The following is a 26,681-nucleotide window of genomic DNA, read 5'->3' on the forward strand; positions in this document are numbered from 1 at the left end:
CCTGAACTTGCAAAAGTATTGTAGAGGAGGAGGAAGCAGCCTTAGAATCCCAGGAGACACCAGAACCTCATGAGGAAGAGACTGAGGAAGAATTCTATGACCCTGAATGGAAGGAGGCAGCAGGAGGCTTTGAGGATGAGTGGAAGGACTTCAACACTGAGAGTCCAGAAAAAGGAGGTTGAGAAATGCCCCTCAAGCCCATTGGCACCTGATGACAGGGCAGCAGAAACATATGGAGTGCCACTAGAGGAGGAAAAGGGAGACTCATGTTTGTTTCCGGAAACTCTTATGCCTTCAAGCAAGGGGAATCTGTATCTCCCAATGCTGCCTAGCATACTGGACTAAGGCAAGGAGGCCTCCAATGAACCAGCTGCAACAAAGGGTGTTACCCACAAGGTAGAGAAAAAATTTAAGCCTTCATCAAAGGACCTCAAGTACATCCTATGTAACGCAATGGCAGACTCCATCATCGTCACAGCTGCCAGAAAAAGACCCACCTCCAAAAAGAGAAAGCAAGAGGCTTGATATGGTAGGAAGAAAGATGGACAGGCAAGCAGCAACACAATGGCGGATTGCAAATTCCTTTGCTCTCCTTAACAGATATGGCCACAAATATGGGACGAAATTGAGGGAACTTATGAGAACGCTCCCAGAGGAGGATAATAAATTAGTCAAAGCAATTATTAAAGTGGGGAAGAACATTGCTTACACTTGCTTGAAATCAGCACTGGATGCAGTAGACACAGCCAGCAGACAGATGTGTACAGGCACAACTCTAAGGAGACATGTCTGGATCAGGATCTCAGGTTCTAAACAAGAAGTCCAAGCGTCTGTTAATAAATTAGGGATTTACTGGGGATGCACTTTTTGGCCAAGCAGTAGACAAGGGAGTCCTTACAACAGATAGAAAAGGACAATGAAACTGCAAAAGCAATAGGTGTCCTACAGGATTGAGGTACTTCGGAAGCAGAGAAAATACTGCCGGAAGGCGCACCGGAAGAGATTCCTTCACAACAGTGAAGCAACAACAAACCTAAAGTGGTCCACAACAGGTTAGCCAGCAAGCCACCTATGAACAGTCGCAACACAGTGTGAGGCAGCCATTTGTGGTAGAGGAAGGAGTAAAGGACAGACCTCCAGAGGAGGAGGAGCAAGTACCAAATGGCATGAGAACAGACTCAGGCCCCCACAAAACACCAGTGGGAGATGGAATAGAACATTACCCACAAGAATGGGTGAGAATCACTACGGACAATTAGGTTTTAAATGTGATACGTCATGGCTGCTATTTAGAACTAACAAAGACTCCACCACCAAATCTACCAAAAAAGAAAACGCACCAAGAGGTGGAAGTTGTCCAACTAAGGGAAGAAGTGAAAGAACTCTTGCAAAAACAAGCAATAGAAAGAGTACCAATAAGGGAGTTGAACAAAGGAAATTATTCACCTTATTTCCTGGTGCCAAAGCAAGACATCACTCTATGACCACTCTTGGACCTCAGATTCATTAATTCATTCACACACAGCACTTCAGAATGACAACACTGCAAGAGGTAATCCCACTCCCACAAAAGGGGGACTATGTAGCAACTATAAACTTAAAGGATGCCTAGCTACACATACCTGTGAATCAAGCACACAAAAAGAATCTCAGATTTGTGCTTGAAAAGGTGCATTATCAATTCAAGGTCTTACCATTCAGCATGAAGTCTGCACAAAGGGTTTTTACACAATGCCTGGCAACAGTCGCAGCATCCCTAAGAAGAAAGGGCATACACATTTACCCATACCTGGAAGACTGGCTGGTGAAGGCAAAGACAAAACAGAAATGTCAAAGGGACATTCAAACAGTGATCACAACCCTGCAGAACCTAGGGTTCTCAATAAACCACAAGAAGTTGTTCCCATAACTGAAGTAGGAAAACATTTACCTAGGAGCAAGACTGGATTCAAAGGCAGCACAAGTATATCCAACTCAGATGAGAATATAGGCAATCATGAAGCAAACTTTAACAGAGAGGGCAATCTCTGACTGTGAGCCCAGTCATGAAGCTGATGTGCATGATATCATCATGCATCCCACTCATAAAGCATGCAAGACTACACATATGCCCATTCCAGGAATGATTATGCAACAATTGGTCACACGCCACCAGGAGTTGGGAGGATCTACTGGTTGTAGTAGCAAAAATACAGAAAGAAGTACAATGGTGGACATCAAAGTACATAATTCTAGGTAGACCTTTCAAAACACCAACTCCATCAGTGACCATTATAACAGACACATCCCACAAGGGATGGAGAGCACACACGGGCAACCTGAAGATTTGCAGCCAGTTGAGGAACACAGATGCAACAAAGCACATGAACTTCATATAGATGAAGATGGCGCTGCTGGCTCTGAAGGCTTTTCAGACACACATACCAAGGAAACCCATACTGATCCAAACAGATAATAAGACAACAATGTGTTATCTGAACAAACAAGGAGGCACAAAGTAATTCACCTTAAGCAACCTAGCCCAAGAGATATGGCAATGACTGATACAACAGAAGATCAACTTACAGACAATCCACCTACTGGGGAAGGAGAACACAGAGGCAGAAAGGAAAGCAACTCACATGATTGGGAAATAAAACAAGAGCCCTAGAAAAAATCTTCAGGTAATGGGGCACACCTACAATCGATCTGTTCTCAACAGCAGAGAACAAGACATACCAATTATTCACCTCCAGGTTTCAACACCACCAATCAGAAGAGAATGCCCTGTCACTAAACTGGTCAAAGAGATTCACCTATACCTTTCCACTGATTCCTCTAATCTCAAAGGTACTGGAGAAAGCCAGACAGCCAGGGACAGGCCTCATCCTGAGAGCCCCACAATGGACCAAACAGACCGGGTACTCAAACCTAGTTGAGCTGTCCAAAGGACATATGATCAGGATCAAGGAGGAATCTGACCTTCTCACAATGCAGAAAGGGAAAGTGTTCCAGCCGGAACCAGCAACATTCAGTCTAGCAGCTTGGTGCCCGAATACATCGCATTTGGACACCTAAACGTGCCACCTAGAACCATGGAAATACTAAAGGAGGCAAGAAAGCCTACCATGAGAAAATGTTATTCAAAAAAATGGAGAAGGTATCTCCATTGGTGCACAAAAAAACAATGTGATGGAAACAATAGCAAAACAAGATACAGTATTAATCTTTCTTACCCATCTGCTGGACAGCAGTATAAACTATTCATCACTCAAGGTTCATTTGTCAGCTACTGTAGCTTACACCAGGGGAGCATCATGTAAAGGTTTTTTCACTTCACCAGTGGTCAAAGGTTCCTAGAGGGTTCCAAGAGAATTGCTCCCCCAGGAAGGCTCTGGTACGTATGTGGAGCCTAAATCCAGTACTGGCACAATTGATGACAAAACCATTCAAGCCTATACACAAGGCAGAACTCCGATATATCACAGTAAAAACTACCTTCCTAATATCAATCATTTCACTACGGAGAGTGAGTGAACTTCAGACATTGACAATACAGGAACATACATGCAGATATATAAGGACAATGTGGTTCGCAGAATGAACCCTCAATTCCTTGTTTCATGTCAGTTAGAGCATTCTATTACCAATGTATTTTAAGAACCCACAAAAACCACTAGAAAGAACCTTACAAACCCTTGACTTAAGGAGAACCTTAATGTACTATTTAAAAGAGACCAAACAGTTTCACAAGGGAAACCAACTATTTATCTAACACAAAATCCAGCAAGGGATCACCCATTACAAAAGGAACAATCACAAAATGGATTGTGGAAACAATACTAATACGCTACTCAGCAGCAGGGAAGACTATACCTTCATGCCTTAAAGTGCATTCAACAAGGAAAAAGGGTGTAACTCTAGCATTTCTCATGAATGTGCCCATAGACACTATATGCACAGCAGGAACCTGGGAATATCCACACACATTCACAAGACATTGTTGTGTAGACATATTAATGAACAAGGAAGCTGATGTGGGGCAAAAAGTACTATATCCTCTGTTTGCAAGTTCATCCTCATTTCACCCCATCCAACCAAAGGAAGGTGATACCGCTACATAATCTAACGCACAACATTTGAATCCAGAAAATATTTCATAATGCAAAATGAAATGGTTACTTACTAGTAGTAGTAGTTTTTCAGTTTGTAGTTTTGTGGATTCACATGTGACCCACCCACTTCCCAAGAAATGGGAAACAAGACAAACAGGTGGGAAAGAAGTCATACATAAAGATAGACTGTTTACAAAAAGGAAGAAAAAAAAGGAAACAAAAAGAAAAAAGAATCTGAAGATGGCTACCACACACAGTAACTTCCAGGACACCATCTGACGTCAGACAGGGGGCACTCCTAACACCAAATGGTGGTTGACCATGCCCCGAAAAAAAAAGGGAAACATAAACAATTCCGGACTCAACTACTAGGAATAATGCACCGCCTTTGAATCCAGAAAACTATTAATGCTGCAAAACTACTCCTACAAGTGAGTAACAAGTTTGTTATTGTCTGTAAAAATACATTTTTTGTGGTTTGCAAATGCACATACAGATTATTATTACAAATATATTTTAGAATTATGAGCATTGTAAATCAAACAAAAAATGGCTTCTATTTGAAAATGGTCATAGACATACTGTTATCAAAGATTGGGAACATTTTAAATATATAATACCAGCACATGGAAAGAAACATATAAGAGGTCTCATTAATTTCAGAAACTTGTAACAGCAGGAATGAGATCCATTTGCATGTTTATATTGATTCTTCTTTTGATGAAGTTGTTTTCTCCAGCAGCATGCCTCTTAATGCTTTCATATTATGTAAAACAGGCAAAGACGCTAGTTCCATTTTAGAACTCTGTGATCTTCTCAGACAGCTATTACGGGAAGATTGCATAGTGATATGTGAATGATACTGTAATGAGGCTTGTCCTAGGTACTGGCTATGAATCCCCGGGGTAGATATAGACCAGTTAGGAGCCAATCAAAATGTAGTATTCTTGGTAGTAAACAGCTGTCTTATTTACAATACCTGTTTCAGATTGCAGCATTCATTGCCTGGAGGCTCTGCTTGCAGGTATCGTTCACATAGGGTTGAATAGTGGCTATTTGGAAGAATATGATATGAGACAATTGTTTTCCTTCCTCCTTTCTCAAACCTCTTGACTCATCCTATTGCTGGCATCTGAACCACCATGCATCAGTCCACTCCAACCTGGGACACTAGGCATTCAGCACTTATTTATTTGCCCTTCCTCCTCTGGAGGACATCCCTCACAGCTGGGAATGCCATATATTGACTGCTGTATCAGACCAGGTCAGTCAGTCAAATAAATGACAACAGACATTCTGAAAGCTGTGTTGTGCATTGTTAGGTATGGGGTTTCTGGTTGGCAGATGTGTGCACCCTGTCCAAGTAGGGGCCACAATCCTAGTCAAGGTAAGTCAAATACACACCCTAAATGAAGCTGTGCTTACTCTCTGTTAGCTTGGCACAGAGCATTCAGGCTTAACTTTAGAGGCAATGTGTAAAGTATTTGTGCAACGCTTAATTATAATAACACAGTGTAAGACACTACAAAAAGACTCTACAGAAAAATAGAGAATATTTATACGAGTAAAATAAGACCGAAATGACAAAAATTCAATAAGTACATCCTGAGAATTTAAAATATTTCTGTGAAATATTGCATAAAAGCACAAAGCACCAACTGTGGTTTTCTGGTCGCACTGGACTGGGACAAAGTCAGGAGTTCAGGCTGAACATGATAGAGCGCGGGCCGTATACAGCGACCCACTGAGGCCCACTGAACACAGTACCTTAAATCCTGGTGCCTAGTCTGTGCAGCTTTGCTTTGCAAGGCTTTGTGGTGGTTCCTGTGAGGACCACAGAGGGCAGAGCACCTTAGGCCCACTTCCAAGGGTCTAGGACTGGGGTGGTACCACTTGGCAAGGCAAACTCACAGAAGGCACAGCCCAGGTGCAGGCATAGGTTGGTTGGAAGTCTTTTGTATCCTGAAGACTTCGGAAAACAGAAGGCTAGTCAGCTGATCCTTGGAGTCACTTTGGGTTCTGGGTTGTAAAGATGTAGGTCCATTCCATTTCACCGCCAGGCAAAAAGCAGCAGGCAGTAGGCCAACACAGCAATGCAGGTAGCAGAGTGGCAGTACCTCCTGGCAGCACAGCATTCCTTCTTCCTGGCAGAGTATCCACAGGTCCCAAGAGTACTGATTTGGTGGGGTCTGAAATCAGGTACTTATACCTTTGAAGTGGGGAAAACTGTTTCCTGCCCACTCCATGACATTTAGACCTATCTGCCTATTCTTTTGTTACTGTGTGTGACACTGCCCATTTACACCTGCTAGGAATTCACAGAAGAATAGCTCGTAGATATAAATGAATTTATGTATTCCAATCACTAATGGAGGGAGATCGGATGTACTCTCGGGAGAGAGGTAAGTCTTGTAGGTATAAATGAATTTATTTATTCCAATCACTAAAGGAGAGATATCAGCTATACACTCAGGGGGAGAGGCAAATCTCCTACTGTACATTTACAGTTTTTGCAGATAGTGCCCAAGGGTGGCAGATGTACACAGGGTTCTTGGTTGATATTGGAGCAGTAGCTACACACCATTTTCTGTGTATGTACTATGTATTTGCCATATTCATATATAGTAAACACACTTGCTGTTGTGTCACTGGCCCTGCCATATGTTGTTTTGTAATGAGTAGCATAATCCGCTAGACACTTGTCAGCTTGACAAGCATTAACACCTCTGAAGCTTTCATTAGGTGAGCGCAACAGAGCAGCCATGTTGTGTTGTGGTCTTTACAAGAGTAACTCATTCACCATGTCATGTGCAGTGGACATTTTTTACACAGATGGGTTGAGCACTTCTAGCTTGGCCTATTGCTCTCCAATAATTCAGCAGAACAACTGGCAGGGTTGCAGTAGGTGGGGCAACCATGTTTGACCAATGAACGTGGTGATATTTTCATGCAATGTATGCCAAATCTAGAGCTGGTTTGTTTTTGGAATTTTTGATTCAGCCTCCTATAAACTGGCCCTTTAAACTAATGCATTTCAAATCTGCATGTATCTTAACTAAATCTGGGTTTCCTCATCCTAATAGAGAAGAGTGAAAATAATTAGGGCCAAGTGTCACATGTATTTATATTTGGAGCTTACTAATATGAATTTATTGAATCAACAGCAAAGTGGCGTTGTTTCTGTTTTTGTTGCCTGCACGAATTTGTCTACAATAATTAATTCCCTATGTGACGATGTCATTTGGATTTTTTTCTACAGGAAGAAGATTCTTTGCAAATTGAAGAAAAGATCAAGTGGGGTGATGGGTTTGCAGTGGTTTATTCCGTGACAGACAGATGTAGTTTTGATGAGGTGATGCGGCTGTGTTTCTTGATTAACCACATTCACTCCAACACAAAACGAGGCACTTGCGACCAACCACCCGTTGTGATTGTTGCCAACAAAAAGGACCTGCAGTTTGACAGGATGGTGTCTACAGAGGACGGTGACAGCCTTTCAAAGGCGTTGAAATATCCGTGCTACGAGATCTCCACCAGAGACAGCTACGAGGAGACCGTGATGGTTTTCAATGCACTTTACTATGAACTGTTAAAACAAGGCAACTTTTCCACTGGAGCCCCCAGCAAGAAGAAAACGGTGTCGAAACTGATGGAGAAGATACCTAAAATGTATGCTAATTCGGCACTGAATTCAAGTGGCAGAAGTTTAAGTTTCAATTCGTACCGTGAATACATTCCGGAATAGCCTCCCTGACTGTATATGTAACAGCAAATGTTGCTCCAGAGTCTTCCGCCAATAAAGTCGCAGATGTGTTATGTATGCCTCCAGACACAGACTGCCACGAATGATCAGATGCAGTATTTATGTTACATTGTGTAGGTTTGTTTGCTTGTTTTGTTGTAGGCTAGACGGGAGTATTGCACATTCATGATTTAGGAGATCACACTGGAGGGATACACAGACTCACACATACATGCGCACTCAAACACACACACACACACACAAACACAGGTACATTTGGAATGGAATCCAGCCACTGTGAAACTGCACTTTATCGTGTGTCATGCTTGGCATGTGGTCGGATTCAAGGCTTCGCAGCTTTTACCCAAGTTCAATAATAACAACACTTTAAAAAAAAGTTTGAGCTAAGCTTTTCGCTTCTTCCTATACCTCGTTTGTCTTGTCTTCTGTTTTTTTTTTTTTACTATATGTCTGGAACAAAAGAACCGTTGCAAGAGAGCTTCCCTGAAGTTATTTCAGAAATTCTAGGCCTATATTGAAGAACCTATGCACAGGATCTTTGGGGCCTCATTCGATAATGGTGCAAAATTTACAAAGTGATGGATAAAATGCTTGAAATAATCGCAGCTATTGTTAATTACTCGGGCACATTCCAGACCATCATTTTTTTGCTCCCTCTGTGTTCCCTCGGGACTTCACCTGGCAGTTTGAGCACAACCGTTCCTGCTGGAGAAGGATCAAATCTGATTTTCATATTAATCGTCTGGGCCTGAAGTGGCATAATAGCCACAAAAGGTAGTGTTGAATTGATCCTGAGTAATAACCAGTAGTTGATAGCAACTATTCCAAGCATTTCATAGACTATATTTTGTTTTTATTTCAAGTAAGACTCCCTAAGTACGACGGCTGTACCCATTTGTCCTATGCTCACGGTGCAATTGGACTCAGGCTGTATTGCACTGAAAAGGCAAATGAATGCTAAAACCAGTTTTAGGGTATTTATGCTCCCATCTAAAGAATATATGACTTACTAGTTCTGACAGGGCTGTTCCTATAGGCACTGAACCAAGTCTGATTTGCATCTGGCTGATCTGGAGAGTCGTAGTGAGCGTAAAAGTAATGGAGTAATGCAGGCTGAAGTATTGATCTGTGGCTAAGATTAATTCATTTTTTTTAGCAATCACATTTTAGGTCTCACCCACTATCTGCTGCCGAAAAGTCCTATCGGCAACCTACCGTGGGCTTTGAGTGACATTGCGTACCATTTGTTTGATTTATTGTCACTGTCATTTTCTTGCTTCTTATTTGTTTGCTTGTGTGGACTTTATATCCTCATCTTGTGTTAGTCCCTCTGAAAAGAACTGGAGCATACAATAAATACCTTGCCAATTTATTGAGTTACATCCTACTGGGAGGGAGACTGACAATAACCGTCCTTCGCAATTTAAACTTTAGATGTGACCCTTTTTCCTTGGAACGCTAGATGTTCCTTGATATTGCACATAAAGTCAATACGTTTGTTTTTATTTCTGCTAGTTAGATGTCTGGCATGTTCAAACGATGCATTTGAAATTTGGCAAGATGTTCCTCACCTATTAAGGTGCAGTGAGCACCAGAATCTGCCATTACCTTAGAATTTTCTCCATCTATTTTAACGGTGCGAAAGGGATTGTCTCTCTCCGCATCGCACCTTACTGCCATGCAATATGAATTCCTCTTCTGCACCCTCTATTTTTCCCTGCCAGGGCTATTAATAGAAACATTTGATTTCCTAGAGGCTGCCATCCAAAGTCTCTTTTCAGTTTACACTTCCTTCATGTTTGGCCTACTGTAGGACCCTTCAAACCACATTTGTAACAGCTCAAATTTCCTTTGTCGCTGCATACAACACATCAATAGCAAGAATAACTCTTTTGCCTCAACATTAATCTTGTGGATAGCTTTTTGGACTTCTTCCACTCTTGCAGTGTTTCTCGAAGACAACTTCTTAAAACCTTCATCTGTGTTCTCTGCCCTGCTCACAATATCTACAGCTATTTGTAACATCAAGTTCTCCGTGTGGAGCATCTTATTGTACACCCTCCTTTGATTGACTTTCAGTACTAATCGATCCCTTAATATTTTATCAAGGAAACTCTTGTAATTAGTAGCCGCTAGTGACCTTAAACCTGCTATGTAGCTTTGTACAGACGCACCAGATAACTGCCCTCTCTTTAAAAACTGAAATCTTTCCACCACTTCATTTTTTTTCTTCCCAAAGTTTATATCCAGCGTTCATAGTGCTGTGTCACATTCGTCCACTTCTACATTGCCTTCATCTTCTTCAGGTGGGGGTGTAAGTTACTTTAATACTCTGCACCCAAACAAAATTTGAGCATTGCCATTTTCCTCAAAGCAGTAAAAATGCCTTCCATCCCCCATCTGCCTCTATATTAGCTTTACACTTTCATGCCATACTTCCCATATTAAAGACAGCTCTCCAGGACTGCTTCATGAAAACATAGGTGCCAATATGTCTTCCATCTCACTGGTTGATAAATGTCCCAGGTGCACCAAGTGCAGAATTAATACTTTAATTGTGGATGTGAGATGCTGGCAGTGGCAACTTTGAAGCTCCAATTCTATTTTCTTCCTCTTCTTCTAATAATATTATGGATTGTTATGTGTTCTTCAAAAAATATACATTTTTACAGTGCCTGGATGTATTATTCATGGTGAAATGGTGCGTAGTTCCTTAAATTTGGCAGCACTTGCCTGCAGTGGCGGCCGGTAATCTTAGGAGGGAGGGGGGCAGGCGGGAAGCACACTCACACTTATTCATTCACACATGCGCGCATGCAGGCACATCCATTCACAACACTCTTCAACATTCAAACATACACGCACCAAACATTCATTTAAAAAACACACACACACACTTACCTTCAGCTCGTAGGTCCCAGGAGGGTTGGGACTGCTGCCTTTTCTCTCTAGCTGACCTTAGGTCAGCCAATGAGGGAAGGGAGCAGTCCCAACGTCGTCACAGAGTGGGATGGGGTCAGTGAGACTTCTGACCCCTCCCCACTCTGTGACGAGGTGTCACTGATTGACACTCGCCCTGGGCACTTCAGGGTTTAAACCTGAAGCACCCAGGTCGAAGTCAATCGGTGACGCTTCCCCTCATCACTGAGGGAAAGGGCCTCAAGGCACCTTTGCTGAGCTGAGGAGGTTACGACCATAGGAGCTGTGACCTCTTCAGCCCAGCAAAATTCAGCTAAGGCAGCCAGGAGTTTGCGCAATTCGCGCATGTCTCGCTCCTGGCTGCCTGATCTGAACATGAAGAGTATCTGTCAGGCTGACCTTTGCTCAGCCTGACGGACACTCTTCATGAGGGGCAAATGGTGGGGGGGGGCATGGCCCCTCCGCCCTAAAGTACGGGCGGCGGCTGCTTGGCTGTGTTTTTGCATTTCCTAGCAGCAAGCTACTAAATTACCAGTGACACAACTTTGCAAACTTGATGCACTCCTTCACGGTGTTGCGCTGTAGACTCAAACGGGGATCTCACCAGGTTTGAGATGACGCAGTTGCTTACAGCCGCGATGTGGCACCCTGTATCCCCCAAAGAGATCATGCAGTGTACTTGAGCATGGCTTGCTCTAAAGTCCATGGTGTCCCAGAACCAAAACAATCGACCCTGGGAATTCCTTGAAAGCTCACCCTTTGTTAATCGATGCTGCAACACGACATAAGCCTGCTGGGTACGCTTTTACTCATGTCTTTTCTCAGCTGCTGGCTGTCATTGAAACAACTGTCTCTTCTATGCTGTCACTCCTCTGGGTGCTCTGACTGCAGTTTTAGTTGTTGTAAATCACCACTGAAAAAAACTGGAACACATGGTAAGTAATTCGCCACTTACTGAATTACCTTGTACTGGGAGGAAGGCTGCTAGCCAACTGTCAATACCGAATCCAAGCACATTCCGACCATCCGCATCATCCGTGTTGCTTCAGCCACTGCTGCTGCCCTTCGTATTGCTTCTGTCAACCGCTTTAAAAAAAAAACTTTTGCACTCCAACTTGAATCAGTAAATAAAAAGAAAAACAAGCATTTACAATGCAATGGGTCTCACATTTGCTCATGTTAGAGCTGATCGCGTTGTAAACTCCTAACCCGACTTTTCACCTATCGGGCAAAAGTGCATTTCTGTACACAACCCGAAAAAGTGAAATTAATTATCTAAAGCTCTCGACTTCTGCCAAGCGAGATCGCGCTTGTAAATTAGAGAAAAAGAAGTCCACGAGCCTGACAGAAAACAGCGAGCCTCGCATGTTTTCTGTACTAGGTCGCTGCGCTCGAGGAGGGCTAGCCACCGGAAAAGGCATGATGTATGCTTGCCTTCAACTAATGAAAGCAAGCAGATTTTATTAGGCAAGCCCACGAACCAATAAAAAACACTGACGTGAAGTTGACAGGGCTCCGAGCCCTTTTCTAAATACAAAAGCGTCTCCCTGCGATACGCATGCGCGAGCGCATGCAACGCAGGCTCGACCCTAAAAAGGTACCCACAGCATTTTGTAGGCGCATGCATCTTCAAAATGACATGGAGGGCTGCATCATAGGCTTTTTTTATTCCTTCTTTTTTTAGCTATGCTGCACCCAGGATGCTGTACAGCATGGCTAAAACCATTGGCAAAGCCAGTAGGTCCCAAAGACGAATTCATTTGGCTTTGCCATTGCTTCTTTGTTTTTGCAATTACCTAATGTATAAGCAATGAATGGTCATTATGCTATCCTTTTACTGGCAGCATTATCAATCATGTATACTTATGGTATTTATTCAGCGAAAACGTGTGCACTTTGTTGCTATTAGGGTTACTGTTCATGTGTACGTAGACCACTCTGACTGCCAGCAATTTTGCTCATGTGCACATATGATATTTATTCTTTCAAGAAGGTGGAGATGCATACAAAAAAGTTAGCATTCGATGAGGTTGGAATGGCTACTTCTGGCCGGGTATTGCTTGCATGAACCTTATTACTGTTTCAGAAGCGATTTGGAACGAGCAAAGGGGATTTAATTTCTAAAAATTCATATAAGTGAAGATCCTAGCTAGGAGAAGCAAACATATATTTTTGATAAATGGTATGTACCAAGAATTGTTCAGTGTTCCTGAATGAATTTGAGTGTAACTATTTTCTATAGGAGGTTGTTTTTTTGTAGGACTGTGTGTTTTTCAGTTTATTTTTCGACATTTTCTGGGGATGTTTTGTATCAAGTGGTTTCTCACTGCCATTCAGAGTGTTTTAAGAAATGTTCAACAAGGATGTATTAGCAAAATTATGTATTTTTGATATTATCTAGACGATGATCACTGAATTGTTTGGAAAGAGAATCATACTCCCACATATTTTGCAAGAGAAGTCCAAAAGCTTATGGACATGCCGTGCATTCAAATGTTATCCATAATGAATCAGACCCTAACTTTGTGTTATGCTGGCCTTGACAATCCCATCTGCTACCACATGTCGGCAGGAATCCATTTGCAAACGGATCATATAAATATGTAAATGCTGTGATAATGAAACCCTTAATTCAGGTCTTGGTATTACTAAACTGACACAAACTAGAACATCTGCCATACACCGGAAAAGTTGTGTTGCCTGTTGATCACTGGTAGGCAGAAACAATGGACAGACTATTATACTTTTTTGTACACCAGACCTTAGATTCTGAAACCACTGCTGGAATTGGTACAGATGATGTTTGTGAGGAAAAACTTTTTTTTAGGTCAGCAATAAAAGTATTATTTCAATTGAAATGTTGCCCTTCTAGTGGTTCTGCAGAATACAGGATAAGACAGCATCTCGGTGTCTAGCCCGTAAATACAATGCAGCTACGTCTGTTACGAAACAACGTACATAGCTTTCTGTAAAGAGGTACTAATGTGTTTTACACCTAAAAATTATCAAACGTTTATGACATTTTACATTAAGTGCAGCATCCTAATTTACAAAAGAGGCATTCATCAACTGTATGAATGGTATCCAAATCTGTCTAAATACATGTTGTGATTCTAAGGTCTTGCACTGTGATTACTTTGGTAAAGTCAAAATGAATCACTTTGATGCGAATCAGTTCTTGAAACGGACACATTTTGTCAGTCCACTGGAGAACTAGATTTTGATGGGAGGAGAATACAAGCAACTTGCAGCTTAATTTTAGGACATTAACCAGTGTCCAGGACCACAACACATTTATTGGCAGCATCAATACTTTCCCCTTTAGGTGGCAATACATGTCAGGTCAGTGTCACCAGTTATCAACTGAGCAACAGTTATTTATTTAAAATAGCAATAAAACCTTCCAGGAGGAACACATTACCTCCAGTGGAATAGCCCTAAGATTCTTCTTACAAGGACTCAGTGTGGTAACACCAGGTCTCAACATAACTGCACTGTATGCACAGCAACAATATACAGCATACACTTAATGCAAAGGATAGAATTTTGCAGACATATTACAATACATATACCAAGCATTGGCAAAGCCAATAGGTCTCGTCCATGACACCGGGGTGCAAATGTAATAGCTTTCCAAGTGCTTTTTTGGCTTTGCCATCATTTATGGTATGCTGTGAAAGATAGCTCCTGTGGGTGCGCGAGATTGGTAGTCATCTTGGAATAATAAAGCAAAAGAAAAAACATTCCGTGATAACTGTTGTGCCTGCCCATCTAAGAATGGTTTCAAAACCAATTAAAGATGACTGCCAGCCAATACAGTGATGGGTAGTGGATAGAGCACAGGTGGGATTCAAATAACGCTGGAGAAGAGCTAATAATGTAAAAAATAGAGAAAGTGGGGGCAGGAAAGGGAAGGAGGAACAGGGAGCCCAAGCAGAGATAGAGATTAACCCCTCATGCACTTAAATGCAAGCAAGGTCCTGATGTCAGCAGTGTAAAATTACAACTCATCCAACAGACAATGCAAACTGTGACAGAAATGCCCCCTAGGTCAAACAAATTCAAGAATAGGGAAGAAAATCATTAAATCAGGAGCAGAGCATTGAGATAAGAAAGTAAGCTATCAAACCATGAACAAGGTTCATGGCCAAAACCCACTCTATTTCTGTATTTAATACAATTGCTCTATTTGACCACAAGCAGGTAGAGTTGTCTGCAGGCAAGGCTTTAAAACAACCCTGTGAGTATGTGAGTCAATGACCAGACTTAGTGAAATACTGCAAACCGATTCAACTTTAATTGCTTCCAGTCTTGTTCTGTACAGGAATGTCCTCTTGATGATCCCATGCCCTGATTGCCCAACTGCATGTTCATCGGATATCCTGCTTTTTAGTTTGGCCCTGCCATCACACTAATCCAGTCTGTGCACAGATGTCTAGACCTGCCCCAGACTTTGTGAGGGCCATGACCTGTCCTGTGACCTGAATGGGCACACCAAGTGTGCTTTCATAGTGGGCAGAAACTGTCCCTGTCCCGAAGGGTAATTCATAAAGTGGTGGTGGTAGTATACCATGTTTTGAGATTGATAATGTTACTGGGCCTTTCTATTTTAGCCAGTGAGAGAGTGGCCTACTAATCCTCTTATGTAACTATCCTCTGTTATGTGAATACCTACAACCTTGCACTGACACCCTGTGTGCATGTTTAGAACATGTGCACGTGACATGTGCACAGTTTTAGGACTCTGTGTGTATGAGGCAGAGGACTGGAACCAGTGGGATTCATTTTGGATACTGCCTGCATTGACTGTATTGGTGTGCCTGGAGGGTGAAGATCCAGGCACCAAAGTGAAGAGAATGGAGACAGTGCCATCATTAGAAATTACAAAACGTTAGTAAGGGACTGCAGATTAGTTCTTCCTGAGCACTAGAAATTCCAGGATCAGGCCTGCCCTTTTGTCTATCACTCATTACTGTTACAGAGAGGCTGTTGCCAGCTATGTTTAGAAATCTCACACTTCACTGTGCCCATTTTGTGGGTAGTCCAGGTGGAGACAATCCCAGTGCTACCTGCTGTGATAAGCATCACTTTACACAAGATCTGTGTCTTGGAAGCAGACTGTGAAGGACCCTTGAAGGAGAACAAGTTCTCCTGTCTAGGAAATGTGTACTTCGAGAAGTGTGAAAAGTTCTACGTATTTCCACACATCAGCCCAGTTGGGACTGCAGCCACCTTGGTGTTTGTATCAGCATAGACAAGGCTACAACTGTCTTGGTGGTTGCATCAGCTTGGTCAAACCAGAAACTGCCTTGGTATTTGCATCGGCCCAGTACCAGCTGCCCTGGTATGCATATCAGCCTGGACTGGGTTGCAAACGTAGTGGTGTTTGCCTCGGCTCAGTCATGGATGAAACTGCCATAGAGTTTGCATCATCCCAGTCAGGGGCTGCATCTGCCTGGAAGGCCTCAATAGCCAGGACGAGGCTGCAGCTGTTGAACAATTGCATGTCTAGTGGTACTAAGACTGCCAAACCAAACCAGACTAATCCAGGGAGCTTGGTACAGATGAATGTGGGCCATGTCCAGCCTCCTCAATGGGCTTTGCCTGTGGCGGGACCAAGCTGCCAATTCACACTAGCTGAGCTCAAAGGACTAAGAGATTGACTTCATACTCGCTGCACCACATGGCCGGAAAATTTGAGCAAACAAGTGAACAGATTGCACATTTGACTTGTGGGGCACTAAAATCGGCATTCTAGCCTTATTTGTGTTCCTACCACAAACTACAAGGGGCCAGTTTCATCCAGGAGGAAGACAGATAGAGGAAAAAAAGATTGTAATTCTACCAGAGAGTTGTGACCAAGATCACTAACCTGTAAACCACATCGAACAGTGTAGTATTTACTATTGCTTTGTATTGAAATATGCTTTCTTTTCTGAAATGGCACTGGGATGGACTTTTAAGTCATTGTCTTTGTTGGTGGGTTGTTAAGTTCTGAGAATCAACCGCTGAAAGGGTTAAACTTGACCTACTTTGCAGAGACATAGTAGAACAGACCTCAGAACACGAGTGACAAACACCCTCAACAACCCTGGTTGAAGCCAAGTAGTCCTGGCCTGAATTGCAGCTCCTTGAACAGGGCTTGACAAGGCTCAAAAAGAGAAGGCACTTGAAGAAGATGACCCACCCAATATGGGTCATGTTATCTGGGCTGTGAATGTTACAAGCAGACAGGGGCCACAAGTATTTTGTCGTCCAGAATCCTGGTTTAAATATAACACCGGGGTAAAACATGGAGACAAAGGCTTGCATTGGATGACCTACCGCTCATGGTACATGACATTAGAGAGTAGAGGCAACATCAAACCTATTCAATTTGAAATGTAGTGTGGTTCCACTGCACAGCAATACAGAGCATGCCAGTGGATGGATTCCACCTCTTTCAGTCTTTCCTTCAGTCCGTGTCTTGCATTGGTTATTTGGGCTGCTAATGCAAATTTGTCCTCTTAAAAGGGCAGTCCTGACATTCCTATGTCCTTGTCCCCCCAGATGCGTTTAGCCAACATGACTTTTACCGTCCCTTTTCCAGTATCTAACACCCTTGATAGCAACTCTTTCCAAGTCACTTCTTCTTTCTAGTCACAAATGGAGACCTACCTCAAGTACTCAAGCACAACATTAATGTTATATTGCTACAGTACTTAAGGTGCTACATTGACCGGGCAGGCGTATGCCTGACGGAGCATCAATCAAGTATCACATTTCTTGGCTGTCGGAAGTCCACTTCATGTCTTCCCCACTTGCTGTTCAGGTCCTATTTTCAAAAGGGTAATCTGGTTGTGTCAGTGACTCTTTGTTAGAAAACATTCAGGCCCTGGAGAGAAAGGTTTACATTTGGTTCTGAAATGTTCTGTGCAACAAAGACAGATTAAGCCTCACTCTACATTGTTAAGCTACTTGATTATTTCACCAAAACAAAAAAAATTTAACAAGTGTAAGACAAAGTATTAGAAAACTAAAAATTGCAGTAAATCAAGAAACATTTGCATCGGAAGGAAACTTTTGTCAAATATTAGTGGATCACTTAAGATTGCTGAATGAGGCAATTAGCTTGATGTGACTGTCAAAAGTAATGGAAACAATGGCAGTGCGAAGATATCTTGCATAACTGCAGATCATTCACTAACTTTACTATTCATAGGGTCATAAACTGCCATTTTAGCATTTATCATTAATCATTAAGACTATAAAGAACTGACCTGTCTCAGTAGACTGTATGCTAAATCTGTTCTCAAAGATAGAAGAGTTATCAAGAGCTGGGTTGGAGAATATGACTTCAATGATTTCTTTACTAGGAACAAATATGTCTGGGGAAAATTGCACAAAACTGTTAAGATGAAAGTGAATGGTAGTGTTGCCAAGGGAGAACAATATAAAAAGGAAATGCTTCATATGTCCTTATCATCTCTTATCATCATTAAAATAATGTCCGTAATGCCTCTAATTAGTTATTTTTCTGTAACTGAATGGAGCTTATTTTCTGATTTCCTATAATGTGATTTGCCAGATGTTCTGTACGTAAGCAAATGGCGGCGGGAGAGAGAGGATACCCCCTGTTATGTATAATGTTTGAAAATATGTTCTTGGATGCAAAGTTATTAAAATATATTCTGTTGGGCAGAGCAGCATAATTTGCTTATTTTTTTAATCTCTCTTCAACATCTCTCTTAAACAAATTGTTTTTAGTAGTTCCGTCATATAGAAGCATTCTACATTTTTCAATACCCTTTCAACATTTAAAGATATCAAGATTACTAAATAATGTATTCAATTGAGTGGATTAATCGCCACATAATTTTGTCGTTAATACTATTGTTGTCATTATTATTAGGGCATTTTTAGGCGATCACTGCAAAACCATTTGTGTCTAACCACACATTGTCAGAGAGAAGAGGGCCTAAAGACGTATTCTTAGTTTTTTTTGCAAACATTTTAGAAGGTCTGTTTCTTGTCTGACGTTAACTGAGAGGTAGTTTCACCAATGTGTCCCCAGATAGACCAGTATGCGACCTCACTCCAACGCCAATTTATACTTATTTTGGCTTCAAAAATGACTTCCGCCCAACAGAAATACCCTGGTACCTATATGGTGTAATCTTGTTGATGGACTAATGAATAGATAGGCCTTCTTTGTTTCTAAATAAGATATACAGCATTGGAACTTTACCCTTGTCTTCACAGGAAACAAGTGGAGGACTCTTGTTAATGAAACAGGACCTCTTCCGTTTTGGCCTGCTACCAGGCAGGCACACATGTTCTGAGCTCCTTGGAGAAATGCTAGCTCATCAGTGCTAATCCCTAAATATAAAGTATTACTATAGTCATGTCCGGCATGGACTTCTGACCCTATCAGACTCTATCAAGTCTTATGTGAAATTAACAGTATACGTTTTTGGCATATTGAATGAAAAAAAACGTTTTTGTTGTAGTTTTGCCATTGGATCCCTGGAGAGGTTTTTCATCAACACACTAGCCCAGATATTGCCTCTAGTTCTTTGATTAGACAGATTGTGTAATACATTGTGGAAGAGATGATGTAAGCCTGGATTATGTGATTTAGGTCCAATTAGCAATGTCTCAGTCTATGCATATAACTAAGTGCATGTAAACAATAGCTTGATGTAAAGCATAAATACATATTAGTATAATTCAATGTAAGTAGAACACCAATGATGACATAAGATGTAATCATTGGTGTTTTTTTGATGATCAAATATGGCTCAAAGTGCATACCAGAATGCCCAGGAATGTCAAATATGCAGGAGAGCTAAGCCCAATCATTCAAGAATAAAAGTTTGCTATAACCTTAATCAACACCATCTACACTCTAGTATATTCCTTATCCCTGTGTACAGGGTTAAATTTATAATACTGTGATTGTGCTTTTAAAAGGCATTCTAGCTGTGAGTCTGGTAAGACATATTTTTCTACAGCATGTGGTACACGTTCACGGTACACTCTATTCTCTTATAACTAACAGAGTCTTCATTTACTGCTCACCCACTGAAGATTCTTTGTATTCTTTAGTATAATTTTACAAATGAAAACACACCAATCCACAACTTAGCATGTTTAGACTGACATACTGAGACAATGAAGAAACTCTCAAATAAAATAGGCAATTTTATAACCAAAACTGGATTAAATAATCTGGAGCAGGCTAAGGCAATCTGGAGATAGATGTAGATTAAAATTGCCACTTCCTTTTAATCAGGTGGGAAATTATATATTGTGCCATCTAATGACTACACAGAGCCTCAATTTATAGATTCAAGGACAGCTAATTCAAATTTCTATTAAAGTTAAATTGCTTGTGAATTACTGCATGACATCTCATCAGCAGAGAATCCTTGCAACGAAACGCAATTACAATGCAACTTTCCGGTAAATCTTTATCAGAAAGATTTTGAAGCATTAACATCTATGGGTAAATTTTGGCCTTCTATTAATGTCCATTACTGAGTTATATTTAGGATAAGGTGATAAATCACAGATATGGTTTGGTATAGTGTTGTTATAAGGGATAGGATAGGTTTAGGATTAACATAAGAGGTATGTAAGATTTAGGGCTATTGCAATAAAAATTAAAGATTGGCAGAATAAACTTTAGTGTGAGGGTGGGGTTTTATTGTTAGGGTCAGGATTATATTAGGGCTCTGCAAAGAGATACAATTGTGGTTAGAGTTAAGTAAAGTATAAGGTAGAATAGTGTGAAAGTTAAGTTGTGTAAAAGCGAGGGATACTAAGGATCAATTGGTTGTAAAGGATATTGTTTTTGTAGTTATAAAATGTCATGTTAATTGTAAGGGATCATTGTAAAGTGCTTCATTGTCATAGCAGTACTTATGACACAGATTCTACTGCCTAAAGATTTAGAAATTCAACCTGTTTTTCATATTGTTTTATTGAAACTGGTCCTGCATGTACTATAAATTAAGAGATCAACACCTGTCGCTAACCAAGATGAGCAAACATTTAAAATCAAGACAATTGTGAACATACAATCTTGTAAAGGTCATCATAGGTAATTGTTGCAATCTCAAAGAGATATTGAGAGAATTTTTGAAAGTTCTTACTTACTGTGTGGTTAGTCAGTTTCACTTAAAATTACTCAACAGTCTTTGAAAAGGTTATCTATTTGCGTATTGTCAGGGTTCAACATTCTAGAAGTTTAGTTTAGTTTATGAGTTTGTGCAGCGCATGACTACCCGAAGGCCTCCCAGTGCTAGAGCGGAAGCAGAACGACAAGGAGGCAATTTATGCTGTGAACAGAAGGTTCTTCAAATTCTTACGAAAGGAAATTTCTTGACTATCCTGGCGGAGCTCCAAGGGAAGGGTGTAGGAAAGTACCATCTTGCCTGGCATGTTACCCCCATTTTTCACTGTACATATGTTGTTTTAGTTGTATGTGTCACTGGGACCCTGGTAACCCAGGGCCCCAGTGCTCATAAGTGTGCCTGAATGTGTTACCTGTGTAGTGACTAACTGTCTCACTGAGGCTCTGCTAATCAGAACCTCAGTGGTTATGCTCTCTCATTTCTTTCCAAATTGTCACTAACAGGCTAGTGACCAATTTTACCAATTTACATTGGCTTACTGGAACACCCTTATAATTCCCTAGTATATGGTACTGAGGTACCCAGGGTATTGGGGTTCCAGGAGATCCCTATGGGCGGCAGCATTTCTTTTGCCACCCATAGGGAGCTCTGACAATTCTTACACAGGCCTGCCACTGCAGCCTGAGTGAAATAACGTCCACGTTATTTCACAGCCATTTTACACTGCACTTAAGTAACTTATAAGTCACTTATATGTCTAACCTTTACCTGATAAAGGTTAGGTGCAAAGTTACTTAGTGTGAGGGCACCTTGGCACTAGCCAAGGTGCCCCCACATTGTTCAGGGCCAATTCCCTGAACTTTGTGAGTACAGGGACACCATTACACGCGTGCACTACATATAGGTCACTACCTATATGTAGCTTCACAATGGTAACTCCGAATATGGCCATGTAACATGTCTATGATCATGGAATTGCCCCCTCTATACCATCCTGGCATAGTTGGCACAATCCCATGATCCCAGTGGTCTGTAGCACAGACCCTGGTACTGCCAAACTGCCCTTCCTGGGGTTTCACTGCAGCTGCTGCCAACCCCTCAGACAGGCAGCTGCCCTCCTGGGGTCCAGCCAGGCCTGGCCCAGGATGGCAGAACAAAGGACTTCCTCTGAGAGAGGGTGTTACACCCTCTCCCTTTGGAAAATGGTGTGAAGGCAGGGGAGGAGTAGCCTCCCCCAGCCTCTGGAAATGCTTTCTTGGGCACAGATGTGCCCAATTCTGCATAAGCCAGTCTACACCGGTTCAGGGGACCCCTTAGCCCTGCTCTGGCGCGAAACTGGACAAAGGAAAGGGGAGTGACCATTCCCCTGACCTGCACCTCCCCTGGGAGGTGTCCAGAGCTCCTCCAGTGTGCTCCAGACCTCTGCCATCTTGGAAACAGAGGTGCTGCTGGCACACTGGACTGCTCTGAGTGGCCAGTGCCACCAGGTGACGTCAGAGACTCCTTCTGATAGGCTCCTTCAGGTGTTAGTAGCCTATCCTCTCTACTAAGTAGCCAAACCCTCTTTTCTGGCTATTTAGGGTCTCTGTCTCTGGGGAAACTTTAGATAACGAATGCAAGAGCTCATCCGAGTTCCTCTGCATCTCTATCTTCACCTTCTGCCAAGGAATCGACTGCTGACCGCGCTGGAAGCCTGCAAACCTGCAACATAGTAGCAAAGACGACTACTGCAACTCTGTAACACTGATCCTGCCGCCTTCTCGACTGTTTTCCTGGTGGTGCATGCTGTGGGGGTAGTCTGCCTCCTCTCTGCACTAGAAGCTCCGAAGAAATCTCCCGTGGGTCGACGGAATCTTCCCCCTGCAACCGCAGGCACCAAAAAGCTGCATTACCGGTCCCTTGGGTCTCCTCTCAGCACGACGAGCGAGGTCCCTTAAATCCAGCAACTCTGTCCAAGTGACTCCCACAGTCCAGTGACTCTTCAGTCCAAGTTTGGTGGAGGTAAGTCCTTGCCTCACCTCGCTAGACTGCATTGCTGGGAACCGCGACTTTTGCAGCTACTCCGGCCTCCGTGCACTTCCGGCGGAAATCCTTTGTGCACAGTCCAGCCTGGGTCCACGGCACTCTAACCTGCATTGCACGACCTCCTAAGTTGTTCTCCGACGACGTGGGACTTCTTTGTGCGACTTCGGGTGAGCACCGTTTTATGCATCCTTGTAGTGCCTGTTTCTGGCACTTCTCCGGGTGCTACCTGCTGCTAAGTGGGCTCCTTGTCTTGCACGACGTCCCCTCTACCTTCTGGTCCAATTTGCTACCTCCTGGTCCCTCCTGGGCCACAGCAGTGTCCAAAAACGCTAACCGCATGATTTGCAGCTAGCAAGGCTTGTTGGCGTCCTTTCGGCGGGAAAACACTTCTGTACGACTCTACAAGGCGAGCTGGATCCGTCCTCCAAAGGAGAAGTCTCCAGCCCTTTGCGTTCCTGCAGAAACCGCAGCTTCTTCTGTCCGGTAAAAGCTTCTTTGCACCCGCAGCTGGCATTTCCTGGGCATCTGCCCATCTCCGACTTGCTTGTGACTTTTGGACTTGGTCCCCTTGTTCCACAGGTACCCCAGATTGGAAATCCAGCGTTGTTGCATTGTTGGTTTGTGTCTTTCCTGCATTATTCCTCTAACACGACTTCTTTGTCCTTAGGGGAACTTTAGTGCACTTTGCACTCACTTTTCAGGGTCTTGGGGAGGGTTATTTTTCTAACTCTCACTATTTTCTAATAGTCCCAGCGACCCTCTACAAGGTCACATAGGTTTGGGGTCCATTTGTGGTTCGCATTCCACTTTTGGAGTATATGGTTTGTGTTGCCCCTATCCCTATGTTTCCCCATTGCATCCTATTGTAACTATACATTGTTTGCACTGTTTTCTAAGACTATACTGCATATTTTTGCTATTGTGTAAATATATCTAGTGTATATTTCCTATCCTCTCACTGAGGGTACACTCTAAGATACTTTGGCATATTGTCATAAAAATAAAGTAACTTTATTTTTAGTATAACTGTGTATTGTGTTTTCTTATGATATTGTGCAAGTGACACATGTGGTACTGTAGTAGCTTCACACGTCTCCTAGTTCAGCCTAAGCTGCTCTGCTAAGCTTCCATTATCTATCAGCCTAAGCTGCTAGACACCCTATACACTAATAAGGGATAACTGGGCCTGGTGCAAGGTGCAAGTACCCCTTGGTACTCACTACAAGCCAGTCCAGCCTCCTACATTCATTCAGGATAAGTGCTTTGAGACTACTTACCACTCTTGTCATTGTACTTTTCATAAGAGAAAAATATACAAAACAAGTTCAGTGTATATACACATAGCCAAAAAGTTTAGCATTTCCTCTTTTCACTCTTTTCTAAGTGCTGAAAAGTACTTCTAAACTTTCTAAAAAGTTCTAAAAAGTTTTTAAAAAAAATTTCTGTCTTTCTAAAAAGTTCTGAAAACTTTTTTCTCTTTTTCTATCACTTTAACTCTCTCTAAAAATGTCTGGCACAGGCCAAAATGTTGATCTGTCCAAACTTGCATATGATCACCTTAGCTGGAAAGGAGCAAGGAGTCTCTGCATAGAGAGAGGTTTGAGTGTAGGGAAGAATCCTTCCTTGGAACTGTTACTTAACATGCTTAGAGAACAAGATAAGGCTAAAAGTGCCCCATCTGTTGAAAAAGTAGCTAATGGTTCACAATCTGATCCAGGGACTCCCCTAGGAAAAAGTTCAGGAAAGAAACTTCCTAGCCTGCCCATTACTAGACAGTCTAGCATAGTTGGTAATGATGAAGAGCCACACCATACAAATAGTGTTGTCTCACATCATAGCAAAAGCATTTATTCTCACCACAGTGGTACTGATGTTTCTGTTAGCCAAGCTGTTAGGGTGCCCTCTGTAAGGGACAGGTCTCCTTCTGTTCATTCCCATCATACCTCTGTATCTAGGAATGTCCCTCCCACCAACCCTGATGACAGATTGTTAGAGAGGGAACTCAATAAGTTGAGGGTGGAACAAACCAGACTGAAGCTTAAAAAGCAACAGCTGGATTTGGATAGACAGTCATTAGAATTAGAGAAGGAAAGACAGAAGTTGGGTTTAGAAACCCATGGTGGCAGCAGCAGTATTCCCCATAGTAATCCTGCAAAAGAGCATGATTCCAGGAATCTGCACAAGATAGTTCCCCCTTATTAGGAGGGGGATGATATTAACAAGTGGTTTGCTGCACTTGAGAGGGCCTGTGTTGTACAGGATGTCCCTCAAAGGCAGTGGGCTGCTATCCTATGGCTATCATTTAGTGGAAAAGGTAGGGATAGGCTCCTTACTGTAAAAGAAAATGAAGCTAATGATTACAAAGTTCTTAAGAATGCACTCCTGGATGGTTATGGCTTAACCACTGAACAGTCCAGGATAAAGTTCAGAGATACCAAAAAGGAGTCTTCACAAGACTGGGTTGATTTCATTGACCATTCAGTGAAGGCCTTGGAGGGGTGGTTACATGGCAGTAAAGTTACTGATTATGACAGCCTGTATAACTTGATCCTGAGAGAGCATATTCTTAATAATTGTGTGTCTGATTTGTTGCACCAGTACTTGGTGGACTCTGATCTGACCTCTCCCCAAGAATTGGGAAAGAAGGCAGACAAATGGGTCAGAACAAGGGTGAACAGAAAAGTTCATACAGGGGGTGACAAAGATGGCAACAAGAAGAAGGATGGTAAGTCTTCTGACAAGGGTGGGGACAAATCTAAAAATGAGTCTTCATCAGGCCCACAATAAAACTCTGGTGGGGGGGGTGGGCCCAAATCCTCTTCTAATCAAAACAAGGAAAAGAAACCATGGTGCTATTTATGTAAAGTAAAAGGCCATTGGACAACAGATCCCAGTTGTCCAAAGAAAAGCACCAAGCCTCCTACCACTACAACCCCTACTGCTACCCCTAGTGTCCCTACTAATAGCAGTGGTGGTGGGAGCAAACCTACTAATAGCCAATCCAAGGGAGTAGCTGGGCTCACTATTGGTAACTTAGTTGGGGTTGGCCTTGTTAGGGAGGCCACAGAGGCTGTGTTAGTCTCTGAGGGGGCTATTGATTTAGCCACCTTAGTTGCTTGTCCCCTTAATATGGATAAGTACAAGCAGCTACCCCTAATAAATGGTGTTGAGGTTCAGGCCTACAGGGACACTGGAGCCAGTGTGACTATGGTCATAGAGAAACTGGTCCACCCTGAACAACACCTACTTGGTCACCAGTACCAAGTAACCGATGCTCACAACAACACACTTAGCCACCCCATGGCTGTTGTTAATCTCAACTGGGGGGGGGGGGGTTACTGGTCCAAAGAAAGTTGTGGTAGCCACAGATTTACCTGTAGACTGTCTACTAGGAAATGATTTGGAGACATCAGCTTGGTCAGATGTGGAGTTGGAGGCCCATGCAGCAATGCTGGGCATCCCAGGGCATATTTTTGCTTTGACAAGGGCTCAGGCCAAAAAGCAAAAAGGACAGGGAAGCTTGGATCCTGGAACAATGGACCAAGTGCTCCCTAAAGCTAGGGCTAGTAGAAGCAAACCACTTCCTACTATCCCTCCCTCTACAGTGGATTCAACTTCTGAGGAAGAAGAATTCCCTCCCTGTGCAGAACCTACACCAGAGGAGCTGGAAGCAGACACTGCTGAGCTTTTGGGTGAAGGGGGGCCTGCCAGGGAGGAGCTGAGTGTGGCACAGCAAACCTGTCCCACATTAGAGGGTCTCAG

General features: G+C 42.5%; 1 protein-coding gene across 2 annotated transcripts in view; it reads left to right on the plus strand.

Moving 5' to 3' along the window:
- The window catches only part of LOC138284351 (ras-related and estrogen-regulated growth inhibitor-like), a 331,944-nt gene extending 313,486 nt beyond the window's left edge, over positions 1 to 18,458 (plus strand). For both annotated transcript variants that reach the window (XM_069223027.1, XM_069223026.1), the window contains one exon: positions 7,354 to 18,458. In XM_069223027.1, the coding sequence (XP_069079128.1) occupies positions 7,354 to 7,839 (486 nt within the window). In that variant the 3' untranslated portion in view covers positions 7,840 to 18,458. The remainder of the gene's footprint in view (positions 1 to 7,353) is intronic.
- The last annotated feature ends 8,223 nt before the right edge of the window (positions 18,459 to 26,681 follow it).

This window comes from Pleurodeles waltl, chromosome 3_1, assembly GCF_031143425.1.
Source record: "Pleurodeles waltl isolate 20211129_DDA chromosome 3_1, aPleWal1.hap1.20221129, whole genome shotgun sequence".
Lineage (NCBI taxonomy): Eukaryota > Metazoa > Chordata > Amphibia > Caudata > Salamandridae > Pleurodeles > Pleurodeles waltl.